Raw genomic sequence first — 19,196 nt, 5'->3', positions numbered from 1 at the left:
TTTTGGCCCAGGTAAGAGCATGAGGGGTGGTAAGAGGCGGGCCCTTAATTTAAAGACCTCAGGTTTGTATGTTAGGAAAAATACAAATTACATATGGGAGACTTACTTTTGGAGGGAGAATTCCGAGTAAATCTCTGAACTGACTGGTTGTTCAGCTCACCTGGGTACTCTCTTCCTGGTCATGAAAGAGCAAAGGAAGGAGACCATACCTCTGATCCATTGAACAAGAGAGATGTTCAATCATCAGACTTCTGGGTATTTCAAATTAAAGGGATGTAATATCATTGATTCGAAAAGGTCTGGGTGAACCCACAGTGTCAGAGCCTATAAAGCTAAGAATAACCAACTGGTTTGCTCATAGTCAGGAACAGTTCATAAGTATTCTCCTCCTTTTGTGAAAAAACTTAATCTGAGGATCACTGCAGTGATTGTGAGAATTAAAAGTTACTGTACTAGACTTTCAAATTTAATCATCCTTAAGTACACCTGGAACAAAAGACATATATACAACAAAAATTATTTAACCCTGAAACTCACGTTTTAAGTGGGAGCTGATCTTTAGCAAAGTGACCTCTGATACTACCATATAGGTTTTTCCTGTAACGACCTCTGCCTGATACACCCACTTGCTTCTGTCTTTCCTAGCTCTTAATTAATGGAAACAAGCATGTTTCACTTATATGCATATAATATACTGCAGAGAGTCAATATCAAGATATCTGGTTTTACTGCTGGAAGTCAAGCTAGCTTATAAATTAGTACCTGCATTATCGATAAAACAGGAAACTTTTAAAGACAAAAAAAAAAAAAAATACCTGAGGTTATTATACTCATTTTTTAAAAAAACCACTTGATGTCACATCAACAATGTACAGTATTCACATAAAAAGCAATGCAAGGGGAGTTCAGTCAAAAACACAACACAATATTTACCTTTATTCAAATTATATGCCGAGAGATCACATAACAATCCAAGAATATAATTATATAAGCCAAATGACAAACATTGGCTTCTTAGGGAATGTAATAAATCAATAATTTACCCAAACCTTAACAACACTATAATGTACATGCGATGACTGTAATCAGCGGTAGTAGGGCATAACCTGCACATCAAAATTTGAGATGGCTACATCCAGCTTTTCATGAATATCAGTTATTTTACCAAATCTTAGAAAAGCACCAGAATGACTGTATGCATAAAAGAACATATGGCCAAAGGGGAGGAAGTCTGTTATCAAGTTTTATAGTAGAGAGCTGCTTGATAGGCCTAAGAGCTATGCAAGATAGTAGTGTTCATAGAAGATAACTAGAACAGCAATACTGAGTTACTTCATCTTCATAAAAATTGCAGTCTTATTTCTATCACTGGTTATATAAAAATGCCATAAATGTTTTCCCCTTAGACACCATATAAAAACAATTTGCAAACACTTTTCCTTTAGACTTACCCTAAAAATGTGTTCCGAAATAAAAAAATCTTTCTTACTTGCCTCTATACTTGGTTATGGCAGAACGTAGTGCTAAAACGCTGCTTAAACAAATGAAGAGATTGTGATGAGAAAAACCTGGCATTCTCAGCGACTTGCGTGAACAACTTGAGCACGAGAACCATGTTAATTCAGAGGAACAGAAAGGCATGAAGCTCTAATTTCCTGCACACTAAAACCTTAGTGCCAATGAAGTCCTGCAGTAAAACTGACCTGAAGCACTGATCACCTCACCTGAACTAGCACTAATGGAACAGGAACAGAAATGGAAAATCTAAAACATCTACCTCTGCAGAATATCATCCCCTTCATGTACCTGTGAAATGCTCTTTCTAGGCAGAAATGATTCATTTGATCTCTCCTAGGAAGTCAGTCACTGTAGGAATAGTAAAAGGTACCACTAAAATCTCTCCCTACCTGACTGTTTTTGGGTCCCCCCAAAAATTATGAAACAGCAATCTTTCCTTAGTAGACTTATGGGAATTGGGATGTCCAGAAATGGCAATTATCTATTATTAACAGGACATTTTTCCTGCCTAGCATGGAATATATTTTCAGTAATAGTTAACTTCACAAATGACTACAATTCAAATTTTGGTAAAGCTAACAGGACATCCTTTAGTCTATGTATAATGCATAACAAGGAATCTCCTTTTCAAATAAGTCTTACCAATTCTACCATCTTTGTACCACAGAGTTTGCCTAAGCATCAGCTGAGTAAACCCAAGTAAATCAATTATCATAGTCCTCCAACTACCTTGAGAACCACAATGACCCTGCTATAAATACCTCCTCACTATTCCCAAATCTTCTCCATTATGGGCATCTTTCTCATGATGGACACGTCTGCATGCCATGCTGAGAACCACTCTAATCCTAACTAATAACTGAAGTAACAGAAATAACAATGATAGTGGGAGATTTCAAAAGGGCACTTGTCTCCCTTCTCAATGAAAATAATCCATGGGCTTCTGTGTTTCTCAAATTGATGATCACCTGCTGGGAGAGCAAAGACTACAGAAGTAGTAGCTGGATGAGGCTAGTTCTCAGTCACTTTCTCCTTTTCTTCAGCAGTGATCATGAAAATCCTTGCACCTCTCTAGCTTAGGATCTATGAAATCTTGAAGAAGGGGCAGAGAAGATTAATGTATTCTATTGATGGCATGCTGTAACTTCATTTATTTAAAAGTTCCTGGATCCCCTAAAGGCATGGTTGTTTTGGTCTAAATTTATTAAAATAGGAAACCTTTCCATCAGTGACAAGTCTCTCCTTCAGATGAAATATTAACTTCACCAATTTCAACAATGTCCCAACCAACTGTGCCAAAAGGATGCCCTTGTTTAAATATCATTCTCTACAGCCCGATTAGTCCTACATCTTGTAGGAGCAATGACAAGCCAATGATTACATTTCAATGCTTTACGAAAGTATTCTAGCTGAGGTCATCACTGTCAGTTGTCTCAGGTAAAGATACTTTCCAAGGATGGCTTATCTCTCAGACTCTGTGAATCTCCACTCTCAGAACTGGTGTTTTTCCCTGAGCAATTGACATCTCTACAAGAGCAAAAGTCTATGAGCATTTTCAATGATGGCCCTCAGAACAAAATCTAATATTTCTGTTTCTTCAAGGAAACATCAACGAATGCAGTACAGTACAATGTACAACTAGACCAAAGCCTTCATGAAATTGAAATACTTCTGCAGTACACATGTGAATGACACTAAAAACATAAGACAATCATTATGTAACAAAAAGCACCAGTTACACAAACACTAACAAACTTCTTAAAACAAGAAGATTCCTATCAAAATCAAGAAATCACGACCACTGCATTTCCAAGATAATGCTTATTGAACAGATACTACAAGTAACAAAGATACAACAGTACTAATTCGACTGAAATAATAAAAACAAAAGGAGATGAAATGATAATAAAATAACTATTGAGCTAAGCATCGATGTTAACAGCGATAGCTTTAACTATGTGAAACAGTGGACTCTTCCTTATACTGGGGAGAGAAAGCTCACCCACTGCTAATCACAGCTTCACCACTTTATGCTTTCAATCAACACTGCCATTATGCCATAACTTGTGAAGATGGGATATGAAATAAAAGAGAGCTACAGTAGCTGCATACTTTGAAAATAGTAAATGTAATTTTCACAGCAATAATATATTCTCCTTGGTAAAAAACTGCACAGCTCACTTCGCGAGTTGATGGTTTAAGTACTGAAGAGTCAATTCTCTTAGGTCTTGCCAAAGAATCCAGGCTTTTAAATCCTGGTAATCATGAAAAAGTGGAATTTGACAAAATTCTATGAAACAATTTTTTTTTTTTTGAATGACCATCAATGATGAAAATGTAATTTCTAACCCAGGTTCTTGACAATAGATCTTAAGCCAGTTTTAGTGCACCATTATTTACTTGAAAAGAGATTAAGATCTTTCATAACTCAAACAAAAGACTAAACTTTCCCCCACTAGGCTGATATTTTTCAAGTTAAGCTATGAAGATTTAAGTTATATGTTAAAGGTACTGTTTATGAATCCATTACATATTCATGATAATAATCCTGGTATGCCAACTGTTACGGTCTGGTAAATTATATGAAAAGATCACACATGTTAGTCCTGTAGATATGTGAGAGTCAAAATCACATGTGAAATCTTCCGCAATGAATCAGCTACCAAGTCAGTCACCACAGAATAACTGTAAGTATTATTCTTTCAAAGTACTGTACTGTAGTAGCTGAAAAATTTGGTACACATATCCTTATATACATATATACATCAGTCCAGTACTACATAACTGACAATACACTTACCAATTAAAATGATGTTCATTTACATGTAATTTTATCATAAACATAAATCAGAAGTTTGCTACAACCAGAAATGCAATTCTGTACCTCAATGGACCAAGGAAAGTGTTCAGTGACAATAAATATACCGCCACACATTCATGCATTAAGGAACACCAAATTTGTATAAAAATACAGCTCTGTGAATGAACTTAACACGAGTGTTAAGATGTCTAAACTCATAATAGTCACATGATGTGGGTAAAGCATTTGTTTTGTTTTCTTTTGCCATTTCACTTGACCACAGAAGCCAAATCCGAGAGTATTAATGATGTGCAAGAAACTGACTACTTAAAAAAAAAAAAATTCCTGAAAAGAAAAACTGTAGAGGTGTAGTACTCATAAATTCTAAAATCCTACCTAGCTATATAATGAATTGTACAATCTAAACACTGACCTGGTGTACATACTTCTGCATACTTTACAGATTAATTCTCATTAAACTGAAGTATTTAATATTCCTATGAAAATAAATACAAAGTGTAGTACTGTCCTGCACTTTCCAAAAGTTAAACAGACTTCTGTATCAACTGTCTGAATGATATGACTCAACTTACTATGTTCCCATTCACTGTACATCCACAATAATTTGATTAGTAACCAAATCACAAATAATACTGCACACAATGAACAAAGTCATAAACCATAACTGACTCCACTGAAACACACTACTGGTAATCTTTGTGAAATTCCTATAATAAAATCAGACAAATCTGATACCATCATTAGGTGAACACTATGCAAAATTCATGCTTCTTTTTTGTCTGACATTGGAATTTTATTTCCAGTTCTTGAAACTATTGCAAATTTCCAACATAACACATCTCCACATTAAAGCACAGTAACACATCAGTATCAAGCAACTCATTTCACAGCAATCACAAGTTAAAATTCACTACAACAAAATATAATAAACACTTCTATTATTCACTCACTTAAATTCCACTTTCCAGCCAGTTCTTTTCAAGTTTTGAATTTAAAGCACAAGTTGTCTTTTAGGGCATTTCAATTAGCGTAGTGCCACTTTCAGCAATATCTAATTCTTTTAATGATAAAATGCATATCAGACTTTAACTAAAATTGACTTCTTTCAATGAGAGCATTTCAATTTCCTTACACTTTGATAATAATTTGTCTTCACTTAGGGGCAGAATATTATGCTCCTTGTAACTATGATTCCCCCTGTAAAAAAACTAAACTCACTCAACAGGGGCTCATTTGAAAACAAAAGTTACTGCACTAGTCCAGACTATTTTCCTGGAAACTTACACTATAACCAAAATTTTTTTGAACTAGGGTATATAAATTTGTCATCACTTCAAACAAATCAGCAGCTTATAAATCACCTAAAAAATAGCCACAAATGCCAACTCAATAATATTTCACTTCACGACTTCACAACATAAATCACTTCGCAGTAAGATTAATTTGTACTTTAATAAGAAAATATTGATTATTTTCAGTAGCCTATTTACACAAACATTAGTCTTCCCTTTAACTTGTAAATGATGAGCCCATTGTCAGCTAAGAAGGTTCCTGTTAAAAGCGTCGATCATCTTCACACTCATCTAAAAGAGGAGAAGGAGTATCCCTTTGGGGAGAGTAATCCAGGATATCAGGAGAAAGATTTTGCAATCTTAATTCAGTTTCTCTACTCTCTTCTTCTAATTTCTTCAACTTAAGCTCCACTTTTTCTTCCTTTATCCTGAGTAGCTTTACTCGCAAGTCTTCATTCTCCTTTTCTCCTCCTGCCAGAGGGGAATCTTGGATATCAATGCTATCAGTAACAATGAGGGAATCTCGGCTGGCTTCTGATAAGGGGGACCTTGACCTCCTTCTGATGCTCCCTCCCATAAACTCATCAAGACTATTTTCATCAAGAGACACAGGAGAGAGGTCTCTCTCAAGACCTATTGGTGGTTCAGATTTACTGTTATGTTCTACAGGAAAATCACTCAAACTAACAGGGGAACACCCTCTTTGCAAATCATTTTCCATCCACTGTTTATGCTTCTCATCTGATGTAGGTGTACCTGGGGAGGTTGCTCTAGCAGATTTTGGGGAGAGAGATACATCATCAAAAAGAGGTGAATCACTCCTCTTCCCAAATTCATCATCATCATTACTCCCAACTGATATTGGAGATGCTTCATTTCGAAAATCTAATGGGTTATCCTTATATCCTTCAACAGAATTCTGACTGCATTCCAAAGATGAACCTGTATCCTTCGTACTTGCTGCAGAATCACTATTTGCTACCTTTACTACCACAAGGTCCCTTACCTTATCTGTCTGTTGTCTTGGTCTGTTTCTTGGTCTGTTTCTCGGTCTGCGCTTTCTTTTGGCTCTATTACGAGTATCCCAAGAACGCCTTGGTGATTCTCTATCTTCTTCAGAACCCTTTCTAACAACTTGCGGAGATCCTGTATTTCTATGAGGAGAGTTTTGTATATCATGAGGCGGCGAATCAATATCCCTTAAATAAGGGGACTGTTCCTTGACTCCAGTAACCTTTACGCCAACTTTAGGTGGTGTCTGCCGTACTGGTGGGTATCTTCTTTCAGAAGAATGTCTGTCATATGATTGTGGAGGACGTTTCCTGTCATCCTTAAAGTCTCTTCTAGCATGCTCTGGAGGCAAAATTCTTACTGGTACAGGCGAACGACTTCTGTATTTTTCATGATAATGTTCTGGGGGCAAAACCCTTACTGGTACTGGGGAATAGCCTTTAGACCCTTCTGAAGAGTACTTTCTAATGCGTTCTGGTGTAAGTTTTCTGTAACGTGCTGGAGACCTTTCCCTTACATTTCCAGGTGACCTTGAATAATTTCCTATGTAGCCTGCTCTTTCAGGGGAATGCCTTGAAGGTGATCTCTCTCTGGCTCTTACCCTCTCTCTCTCTCTTATCATACTGGGCGAGATTCTCCTATTTCTGCCAGGTGACAATTCTCTGGAAAAATGTCTTTCAATCCTTGGAGAGCGCTCACGGGAGTATCTTCTTACATCTCTTGAACGTCTCGATGGGGATTCGCGTCTTTGCCGCAAATGATGAGGAGACATCTCTCGGTACTTTGGGGGAGATATTTCTCGGTACTGTGGGGGAGATATTTCTCGGTACTTTGGGGGAGATTTCTCTCTCTCCAATCTAGGAGACATATCTCTTATACTTCGAGATCTTTCATCAAATACATGAGTGGAATATTCCCTAACCATGTGTGGTGACCTCTCCCTAATCATTCGAGGTGATGCTTCTCTAATAATTCGAGATCTTTCTCTTTGCATTCTTGAACCCATTTCCCTAGGCATTTCAGGTGACACTTCCCGTATCATATGGGGAGATCTCTCTCTCAGCCTCCTAGGAGACCTGTCTCTAACCATACGTGGGGATGATTCCCTTGATCGGTGTAAGTGATCTTTCCTTAAGTGAAGGGGAGAAATTTCTCGCAATCTTGGTGACCGGTCCCTATATTTTCCAGGTGATTCTTCTCTTGCATGCAGAGGCCTTTCTTGCAAATGTCCTCTTCTACTTAATCCCCTGTCCTTATCAGGTGGTGGTGTGCGTGACCTCATCCTTTCTGGTCTTGGTGAAAGACTATCTTTTCTTGACCTATCTCTTATTTGTCTTGACATATGTTCTCTCTTTGCATCAGATCTATTCTTTGGTGAAACAGAACGCTTATAGCTTTTATCCCTCCTGCCTAGAGGGGACCTACTAAGACTTCTTTTTAGCTCAGTGGTGCGTTTTTTTGGGAATGAAGGTATCTGAAAGTCTTCTCCAACTGGATGAGTTGCATCAAGCTCACTGGAATCCAATGTCATTTTAACAGGGTTCTTCTCATATGAAAGTAACCCTTCTTTCTTTATTGAATCCCAAAATGATCCACCCAAAGTAACACTAGGAGCTTTGTTTACAGTAGTTGCTTCCATAATCTGAACTGGTGTAGACATGACAACTGGAGCTAAAGAAACTACACTCTGGCTTCTGCTTTGGAGTGAATTCAGTAACATCAAATCATTTCCCCCATATAAATTTGTTTGAAGCTTCACACCTAGTCCACCAGCTGGTAAAAGCTGTGGATTACTGCCAATATTTGTGACAGTGTGGGGCTTTATAGTAGTTGAACTGATAGAAACTGGTGTTGGATTCATATTCATCATTAACGCACTATTTTCTAATATGTATGATGTAGTTTGAGGAATGCCTGAATCAGAATGGTGATATGATTTTTTGTAATCAGACACTTCATTAACTGTAATTCTGGATGGACTAATCCCAATAGGTTCCACAAATGAGCTAGAACCCTTAGACCAACCAAGTTTAGGGTCAACAGTTTCTTTTAAGGTCTTTGCTAAAAATGCATAATCATCATCTTTTAGTTCTCTGGCATGAGAATCATGATGGCTTGAGCCACTTTTACCAAACTGATCTGATCCTTTGGTATAATACCCACTTTCAGGACTCCTCATATGTCCACTGGATTCTCTTGAAAAGTGATGGTCCAGCTTCACTTCTCTTTTAAGGTGGCTATCATGACTGGACTCTCTGGAACTCTCTTCTTCAATATCCATTGAATATGAGATTTGTTTTGAAGTTCCACTCCTATGATTAGATCTTGTTATGGCATCACGTAAATCACCTGAGAACATGTCAGACATTACCTCCTTGGAGGAGGCAGGGTTCCTTCCTCCTGCACTTAAAATAGATTCCCTGAAATCCCTGGAATGAGATCCAGAAATTATATTCCTCAAGTCTCTCTCAAAAGGTCTTGAAACTGGTTCCTTTACATTCCCTGAATCCATTCTTGTATTACTGCCTTCACTTCCGTCTCTGTAAGATCTTGATATTGAGTTCCTTAAATCACTACCACCTGCTGAGTAAGAACCGTCCACAGCACCTTTGAATTCTTGTAGGTAGCTAGAGCCAGCACTTGTCTCTCTGGAGTCATGGTAACGGCCTTCCACTGAATTCCGCAACTCACTCCTGTACAGGTCCTTTGCATGAAGGCCTGTGATGGCTTCCCTTAAATCTGGAGGATATGGACCACTGGACCTCATCTGTGGATCTGAAGAACTACTCCCTTTCATCGGCATACTTTCAAGGCTTGGCCGACCATGCTGGTAATCAATACTTGCACTTCGTTCCACTTCTGCTCTTGCCACACCTCGCCACATTTTGGAAAACCAAAAAATTCCGAACACACTTGCAATTAAATATCATAAACGCACAGGTATCTCGCAATTCTACAAATATACAGTACACTGTAACTTTCAACAGGCGAGGAAATACACTGCTCTCACTTAATAGCAAAAGGCAGTAGCTGTCAATAGCAGGCATCAAAGCTTCATCTTCGTGATCTGCCAAGGTTTATTGCCCCTCATTATTGTGAGCGACCTGTAAGAAAGTGATGAGCAAATATGAGAAAAATTTCTAGGCTGCATAGATACTAAATCCATGAAAATTACCATGCACAGTTGCCCTCTGATGGCAGTCAACTCACTCTTCAACAAAAGGAACTCACTTGTCACAAACAAGGGGGCTTCAAAAGCTTGAAGATCAATGCAGAAATAACAATTACTGCTACTCGATCAGTAACCCTAAACTGTTCTACAGAGAGGACTCCAAACAGAATATTCTGCTTGTCATACCTTGGCTTTAACTGTACAGTACAACTAAACTGATGGGTCCATTAAAAATGCAAAAGTGATCCTGATGGAAACCTCTAGCACATCATGAATACAGCACTAAAACTGAAAATAAAATGGCCAGTGTATATACCAATTGTATTTAAATCAGCAATTTCTGCCTCCGTGGGCTTAATGGTTCACTTTGTAGATGCAGAGGCCATTGAGGAGTCTTCTTTATCAATAATAATTAGACCAGAAGTTCTTGCGGATAGAAGAAATATCACCAATCTGCGACAATCGAGTTTCTTATAACTTATTCCACACCACTTCAATCAGAAAACTTGTCATAGCAGTGCCTGGACATATACAGTATTTTTGAACACTTACTAAAGCATCAATCAGCGAATACAAGTTCCAAATGACCTGTCATGAAAAGGTTAACCACATGAACCTTGAGGTCACCTGGAATGTGTGTGATATGCATGTTTCATATAAATCTGCAATCATAATTCTGAGGACAATAATTTTTATAGCATACCCTAACTGTAAAAAGTTAATTTCTGGGCAGCTCAAAACATTTTTTCTAAGAATACCAGCAGTCACAAAACCCACCAAGAACACAGACTAACGCGCAAAAAAAGAAAAGAAAAAAAAAAAAAAATCTGCAACACCTTTCAAACATGAGATTAAAAATGAAAATACTATACTGTATATCTGAACTGTCCTACAAAACATGTCACTGAAGTAACTGTTTCTACTGGTAAAATTATTCAATTACAGTATACAGTATTTGGAGGTGAAAATGAGAATCCACTTCTTATAATTTATGTTCAGAATTTAACCTCTCCCCCCCAAAAAAAACATGATCATGAAAGATCAGGACGGATACAAGGAAACTTTTTCAATCAAAGCTTTTGCACGGTTTTGAAATATGACATTTTTATAATACAGTAAAGTTTTATATATACTTACCCAGTAATTACATAGCTAATGTTTCCTCTTGCACAGCAGCTTGACTTAAAACATTCATGAGTAACGCTTCACAGTTTAGTGCAGGTGACTGGTCCCACCCACTAATGGGAATACCAGGAACTACTTAGCAAACAACCTCATTCTCTTTATGCCATTTGTCCATCAGAGGGGAGGAGGGAGGACTCCAATCATGTAATTACTGGATAAGTATATATAAAACTTTTTTATTATAAAAATGTCATTTTTATATAAGTAACTTACCCAGTAATTACATAGCTGATTCCACAATGACAGGAGGTGGGATACATGGACATATTCTACCTTAAAACATTAAGTCATGTAATGATTTTGAAATAGAAAAAATTGCTAGCATTGAATACAATGCTTGTAGTTCCTTGTTAGTTAAGAAAGCCTGCAGTAGAGAACTGCCTCTGGTTGGTGCTCATCTTAACCTGTAGTGGCGTGGCGGTTGAGCCAAGGGTTGCCTCTACATTAGTGGGAGTCTTGCAGCGTAGGATATCCCTGATCGCTGACAAGACGTGCATCAAAAAGTGGCCTTGCCCTAGGCGCAGTACCAATATAAATATAACCACATAAGACTGTCGCCTGCACTGAAATAAAGACTACGAACCATCCACTGAAAGTGGTGGGTGCTCCAGGTACAATGTACCCCTCCTCGGCTCTCACAAATCTCGGCACCTTACTACAAGGTGAGTAGATAGCATGAGAAAATCCTATGCTTCCTTCCGCAATGCCATGCCAGTTACTAAAAATGATCGCAAGACACTGCAGGAATCCAACACTGTTTTAACTTTCTTCAAAAAAGTGAGAAGTAAAGATCAATTACACTTCCAGTAGGTAGATTGTAGAATGGACGTCAGGGGCATACAGTGCCTGAAAGCTAATGAGAAAGAGGTTGTACTGCATCTCTAGCTTTCACTGAAAGTATGCCAAAAGCTCTCCTGAAACTAGGAGTGGCCTCAGACAACAAGTCCAATCACAAGAGAGGACTGTACATTCTTAGACAGAGGGTGTCTGAACACTAAAGGTTATGAATGACCCACTGTGCTTCCAATCCTGCTCAGGTCATACCGGAAAACTCCAACAGAAAAGAGAGCGTCTTACTCTTCCCCAGAGCCAAGGATGGGGGGAGAGTTGCACCAGATGACCAGAAGCTGGCGCTGGGTGTAATGAGCTGGTGCTATGCTGTAGGTGGGGCCGGCAGAGCTGGCGCCCGGCTGTAGCTGGCACCAGGTGAGATGGAAGTCAAGTGAGGAAAAAAACTTGGGCTAATGGGGGCACCTGGGAGCCTGGAGCATAATCCCCAGCTATCAAAACTGTCCTCTTGGTGTCTCTTGAAGTGACATTGTTTGAGAAGTTACGAAAGGTGGAAGGATTCTGGGAGAATCCACCATTCAATCGCAGCAAACCAGGAACCATAAATTACAATTCAGAACGGGACTACGAGGGGCGTCGAAATGTTCTGACGAGTCTGAAAAAATACAGCTTTTCCCTGACCATGTCCAGCAGTGGAAGAGCAGAGAAGTCCAAGTTAGAACGATCTTGCAGAATGGTGTCCATTGCCTATGCTAGAAGGTTCCTTTAAGGTGGTGGACAGTCAAGATCAGCCTGTGATATATTTGGAGTCTGTATGTGGACAAGAAAAACGAAGTGTCCTACATAACCAGGAACCTCACACAAACAGCCTGGAGAATGAATGACAGGACTGTTCGGTTAGTCTCAGCAACCAAGCAACTTGAATAACATTGTGCAGATTCGCACACAACTAAGTAGACTAGTTGTCGACCCTGCCGATACTTTACAGCCACGGAGACATGGCCATCAGGGCAGGATCGACTTCTTATGCGATAACACCAAGAGTGGACTCGATGACACCTTGTACAGACTGAAAACATATGCAGAATTGTACTTGGCCAAAACTAATATCTGACATGCTCACAAGAACTTGGGAAGTCCACAAAAGACACCAAAGCCTGGCCATGGGATAAAAAAAGTCATGAACAAAGCCAGAAGTGACAACTTCTGCTGTGGTCACCCATAATGTTCTAGAAGAAACAATTTGTTAAAAGGAACTAGGCATTCAGAGGTGGGAGCCTAGTACGGCTAGAAAGTGACAAGCACTCTGGAACAGGTGCCAAGAGCTCAAGATTCAGCACCAGAAAGCTGGTGCCAGGAGCTCTTAAGTTGATCAGGCGTTCAGAACGGACGCTACTAAAGAGAGGGTTCATGGCTCTTCCTTCTGCCTGGAGCCCATGTAAAGTCTTTCTACAGAAGAATGCCCGGGAGGGAAGATATCGTCATTCCGAGGAGAAAACGGAACAAGGATATAAGCCGTCTGAAAGTAGCTGTGATTCTCTTGGTAGACGGCAGAGGGTGAAGAAGAGGGCTGATAGTGACTGGGTGTTTCTCCCAGTAGAAAAAAGCAGTGGAAATCTCAAAAAACCAACTTAACCATCCTTACCCGTAGGACAGGATTAAGGGACCACCTGAAGCGATGTCTTGGCAACACTTTAGAGACTCCTATCTTCTTAGGCCCTGCTCCTGAGGTCAGTCAAGAAAGACCTTTACTTCAAAATCTTGACAAGAACTACAGCCAGGAGAACTAATTCCGTCTAAGGATCAGAGGGAGTAAAAGACAAAAAACACTTGTCTTGCTCCCTTAAAAACCAAATTAGACTCGTGGAGAACAGCAAATGTCAACTGAAATACAACTCTTCAACGGCCAAGATTCATTAGAAAAAATGCCATCTGCGCGATGGAGTTTTGTCTGCACTGGACTATCACTAGACAAAAAAACACACCTCTATGGACACCTTTCCAATGAATGTCCATTGACACCTGTGGACAGCAGGATCGACAGAGAGGCAGCTATCAGGGTGCAAAATCCCTTCGGACTCCCAAGGACCAACAGTATGCCTCCTCCCAGGTTTAGGGAAGTCTGACAAGGACTGGGTTAGGAGAGCCGATAAGGCCAGCCACCACCCCCACCACACATCCAATAAGACGCTTTTCCAGTGGCTGTCTGTCAATACCTGGGACTGGCAACAGGCTCGAATGAGGGGGCGACTACCGGTGTAAACCCTCCGACCTCCCTTGGACTTCCAGTCTGTCTCCTCCCAGGTGTAAGGGAGTATGACAGGGACCTTTGTCTAGGAGAATCGAGGGATGAGTAGATACCTCCCCCACTGCACAACACTTCACTATCACAAGGTTAACATCTGTTAACCTAAACACAAGACTAGCAATGGCATGGGAAGGAAGCAAGGGAGCCAGGTGCAGGAGCAAGTGGAGAAAAATAATGAGGGCCAGTAGTAGGAGAGAAAATTGGTGTGGGGAGGGAGTTGGCACTAGGCTAGCTGGGCGCCCAGCGAGCTAGTAGTTAGGTAGCTAAGAGCTCAAGGGTTGACGAACACTTAGGCGCTCATAGCATGGTTCCCCGCCGTTGAGAAGGGCTACTTTTGTCAAAAAAGCTACTATAATTGAGCACAATTTCTCTCCCTACTTCCTACTGGCCTTACACTTCCAGATCTCTGCATAGAAAAGTGTAATAAGATGTCCAATTAATCCTTTACCGACAAATGCAGATATACATTTTATGAAAATATCGTTCTGGTGGCAAACACAATACAGTACTTACCTTTATTATGCTACTCAGAAAAGGAAAGCTAACCTTAACTGACAACAGCTGAAGTACACAGTGTACCAACATAGGCTACATACATATCTCAGTTCCTATCAAATATCACTGGAGACTTGGGATACGCATTCATTACCAAAAATATTGGTCCGGTGGCGAACACAATATGCATGTTTATTATGCTACTCGGAAAAAGAAAGTTAACCTTAACTCACAACATTTGAAGTACACAGTGTACCAACATACATACATATCTCAATTCTTATCAAACACCACTGGAGACTTGAGATATGCATTTCATTACCGAAAATATTAGTCCTGTAGCGAACACATTAGTGTATTACGTTTATTACGCTAATTGGAAAATTAAAGTTACCCTTTACCAACAAAAGTTGAAGTACCCAGAGCATTTCATTAACGAAAATATTGGTTCAATAGCAAACAATATTTAAGTTTTATTAGGCTAATCAGTAAAGATGGTAGCGAATGCAATTTATACTAATCAGTAAATTATGGTACTGGTAGTTAACCAATTAACTGCAAATTTGCTACTGTAGCAAAAAAATAAAAACTTGAATCAGATCTTGATAACAAAACAATAAAATACTGATCCTGAAAGCTGTAAGCTTGAAGGCTACCTGAAAACAGTGACAATACTTCACCGATAGCCGGTCTCCGACCAGCAAATCTAAGAACCAAGCTGCCATCGACGCTTGATGTTACCCTTAATGCTGGCAGAAACAGAATGAGGTTGTTTGCTAAGTAGCTTCTGGTATTCCCGTTAGTGGGCAGGACCAGTCACCTGCACTAAACTGTGAAGCGTTACCCACGAATTTTTTAATTCAAACTGCCATGCAAGAGTAAACTATAGCGCTGTAATTACTGGGTAAGTTACTTATATCAAAACAGGTACAGTACCTGGTTATTTGCATACTAAGAGAAACATCCTAACAAGAAGGTTACACAGTATTTAGGTAGTTAACATGCCATTCACACTCAACTGAGCTCATTCCACCTAAGGCCCAAAGAAAAACAAGCACTTGAAACTTGAAACACTGTCACAGGGTATTTTAAATTCTGCTTTACAGAAAATAACAGCATAATAAAATTCCTTCAAGTATGTCACTATTCTGTCCCTAACTGTACTGCAGCAAATAATGGAACATTATATACTCTAAATTCATAAAATAATTAATTGATACAACTGGGCCTTACTTGAGTTTACAGTTAAAGATACTAAAACTAGCAACAATAAATTCCAAAAACAAAGTTACCAGAATTAATAATAAAATACACCTTCATGGGTTCACTTACAAAAAATACTGATGAAACTCTCAACTCTAATTTCAACCCGTTTCATCACTTAAAAAAAAATAAAGGAGAACACTAGCAGTGGTAATTCAGCAATACATTAAGAACACTCTAATTTCCTTCTAATATGTAATGTTGACCCCATCAATATTCTGAGATTAACAAACCATAATTTTCCATATGCCTTGATTGTCAGCAGCACTTAGGAATGAAGCCACAACTGAAGGAATGCAATTTAATAGTAATTCCAGTGAGTAGTTAGCAGACATATCTTCTCATGCAGAGAGTACACAAGCAATTATAGCTGGAAGTCCATTCTCAATTATTGTACATATTTACAAAAACACAAATGACGGCACCAGATACACAAAAATTCTGAGATAGGCCTACACATATAACTACAGTACAGTATTGCTATTACACTTGCCCTGAGTGGGTAATCATTTGGTTTATCTTCCTTTGCTTGTACATTATAACTGCTCTGTAAGACTGATAAATTATAATGATTTTTCTTACAGTAAAAAATTCACAATAAAACTTGAAGCAACCTGTGTGCACTAAAAAAGGGAATAAAATCTAACTAACTTCTATGACACTCAAAAGATATTTATGCAATAAAAATATTTTTCCATGATAAACAAAACAAAATGTTACTAACGTGAAATCTGGAAAGTTTAAATTTTCTTACAGCTAAGAAACTGTACATGCGCACTCCCTGTGTGCAGAAATATCTCCAGTTAACTAGGCATCTAACCTTGAACTGCAATCCTTCTGTTCTGGTTTTGTTCCTGACAAGTGCGGGCAATTAAGGCATACACAAGATAATGATTATGTAATGGAAACAATCTAATATAGCCTACATGACCTAATTTGGCAACATTCCAGTTCAAGGAACTGTAATTCCGAGTATGCAACTTTTCTATTTATTACAATTTTCAATGGAGCTACAAACCTGAATCTTTGGCAACAATAACATTACTAAAAATAAGCCTAAATAAAATAACTTCTAATTGTTTATACCTCAATGGGATTCCACTTTTCTTAAAAACTACTCTGTTAATCATTGACCACTCAGGTACATTTATTTTTAAATGTTTTATCATCTTTCCGTATGATTTTGAAAAAACTGCACTGCAAAAAACAATTTCATGCATCCTTGAAAGTTTGTCCACATGTGCCACATAAGAGATTATTATTTTATCATTTAACATTATACATCTCAATCAGGCTGATATGGAACTATCACACAAATGCATAAATTTTTAGGAGTACAACAACCTCCTTGGTACTAGGAAAGTTCTGAGCTAAAGTTACTTCCTATCCATTCATTAAGGCTACGATCAAAGTACTAATAAGCATTAGTCTGTATGAACTATTCATACCTGTATACATGTGCAAAATTTCCAAGCCTAACACTATTTTATGGAGCACTTTACTAGACTTGGCCCCTAATTTATTAATGCTGAAAAAAATTATTTCTAATCCTGTATTAAAAGTCAATCAAAATTTTACCATTGCACTTGAACTGCTTCAGCAGCTTAAGTAAAGTCTCACACCACACCAAGATCTAACTGAACCATCTTTTTCTCAACCATATACATACTATTATACCTTAGTAAGGGTTGCCTGTTGAGCATGGTAACCTTCTGGTTTGCAACAATATTTTTGGGATGAGGTTGCTGCCCCTTTAATATGTAGATGAAACACAACTATGGTTGCATAAACTCAGTACCCACCACAACATACTATTTAAAATTATAAACAAATCATTTCATCAGCAATACCTTTTCTGCGAGGTTATGTTAGCAATGACTATTCATCGTTCCGATTTTATAAAAACATATTTCTATCTGAAACTTGAAGAAATGGAGGGTCTACTAAAAGGGGTCAATCCATTACACTCACATAATTGAGAGTGAAATCCACAATAATTTTTTTCAAAACATTAAAATCTACACAGACCTTTCAAGAGACTTCTCAAGCTCTCATTATCAGTAAGACTGATAATAAGAGCAGAGTAGTTCTTCGTATAAATCTTAATACATGAGTTGGTATTCAGATAACTGGTATACATTCCACAATGACACTTGGGAACTGGACATTATTTTTCTTTCACACTGCAGAATCTTCAGTGCTCACTACAGCCAGTCTGTTCAACGAACAAGTTAATTTGTCTGCTCAACTCAGAAATTTACTCAGAATATGAAGATTTAAAGAAAAAAAGTTTTGCTAATTTACACTGAGGATACAGTAAGACAAACAAGGCCTCACTACATCCATAAGTCTAAATATGGCACTCTCTTGTAACCTAAACATTTAAAAAAACCTAAAAGGTAAATTTGACGCAATAAATGGGTCCACAATAGTCGAACTGTACTGTAATGCCTACAGTTTCACATCTCTGCTTTAAACCAATCCAGAGAGCAGTACACAATTAAACTGAAATATCAGCCAACAAAACATTCTTTCTCAAGTGTTTGTGCTGATATTAACTTTCATGATAATTTCTTTCATTTTCAGAGTTTCTCACAAATTGCAACCACAAAGATGTTACAGTGAACTAATCACTATGTCATGACTTCTTAGTTCATTCTTGAAGGCCTCTGCATCTGTCTACATTTGTCCATTATGCTGGCTCCTACCATGTTACAGTTTGTAGCATTTTCAAATATCTTCTGTCATAACTTTAAATAAGTACTTCTTTGCTTACTTCTTAAATGACTCTGAAGCACACCACAGATTGGAGAATTTTATCAGGGCATGCATAGTAACATTACCCCTATAGATTTTACTGTAACATTTTACAAGTGTCTCTTCCGTAGTCATGATACAGGCAGTCCCAGGGTTACGTTGGCCTTGGCTTATGGCACTTTTCAAATATATTCATAACATCTGTTCCTGGTTACAGCGGATGTCCCGAGGTTACGTCGTTTCAGTCTTACGGCGACGGAAGGATATTTGTACATTTTTGGAGGAAATTCTATAAGATCGTGGATGCACACCTCACCAGAGGCAAGGTAAATCGATTGGAGAGTTTTCAAGAGAACCAAAGGATTAAAGGTAAGGCTTTCATCACTTTATTTCTCATTTTTAGCAATTTTTCAATACGGCGTTCCGGCTTATGTCGCCCTTCAGGAACTGAACCCCCCGACGTAACCCGGGGACTGCTTGCAATCCATCCAACACTGAATGATTAAAAATTCATTATACAGACAATGTAATAACAGTGAGTTTGCGAGGCAAGATCAGATACATGGGCTAATGACAGCTCACTAG

The 19,196-nt window shown here is 38.5% G+C and overlaps 2 protein-coding genes across 4 annotated transcripts in view; both read right to left on the bottom strand.

Annotated features, from left to right (window-relative positions):
- Positions 1-19,196, bottom strand: part of Dtd (D-aminoacyl-tRNA deacylase) — a 66,973-nt gene that overhangs the window by 21,001 nt on the left and 26,776 nt on the right. The window lies entirely within an intron of this gene.
- Positions 922-9,646, bottom strand: LOC136844956 (serine/arginine repetitive matrix protein 2-like). The gene has a single exon (XM_067114379.1). The coding sequence runs from the start codon at positions 9,524-9,526 to the stop codon at positions 5,894-5,896; it is 3,633 nt and encodes a 1,210-aa protein (XP_066970480.1). The 5' UTR covers positions 9,527-9,646; the 3' UTR covers positions 922-5,893.

The sequence above is a fragment of the Macrobrachium rosenbergii genome, chromosome 13 (assembly GCF_040412425.1).
Source record: "Macrobrachium rosenbergii isolate ZJJX-2024 chromosome 13, ASM4041242v1, whole genome shotgun sequence".
Taxonomy (NCBI): domain Eukaryota; kingdom Metazoa; phylum Arthropoda; class Malacostraca; order Decapoda; family Palaemonidae; genus Macrobrachium; species Macrobrachium rosenbergii.
The sequence above is the reverse complement of the archived record's forward strand: the minus strand, read 5'-3'. Positions and strand labels throughout refer to the sequence as shown.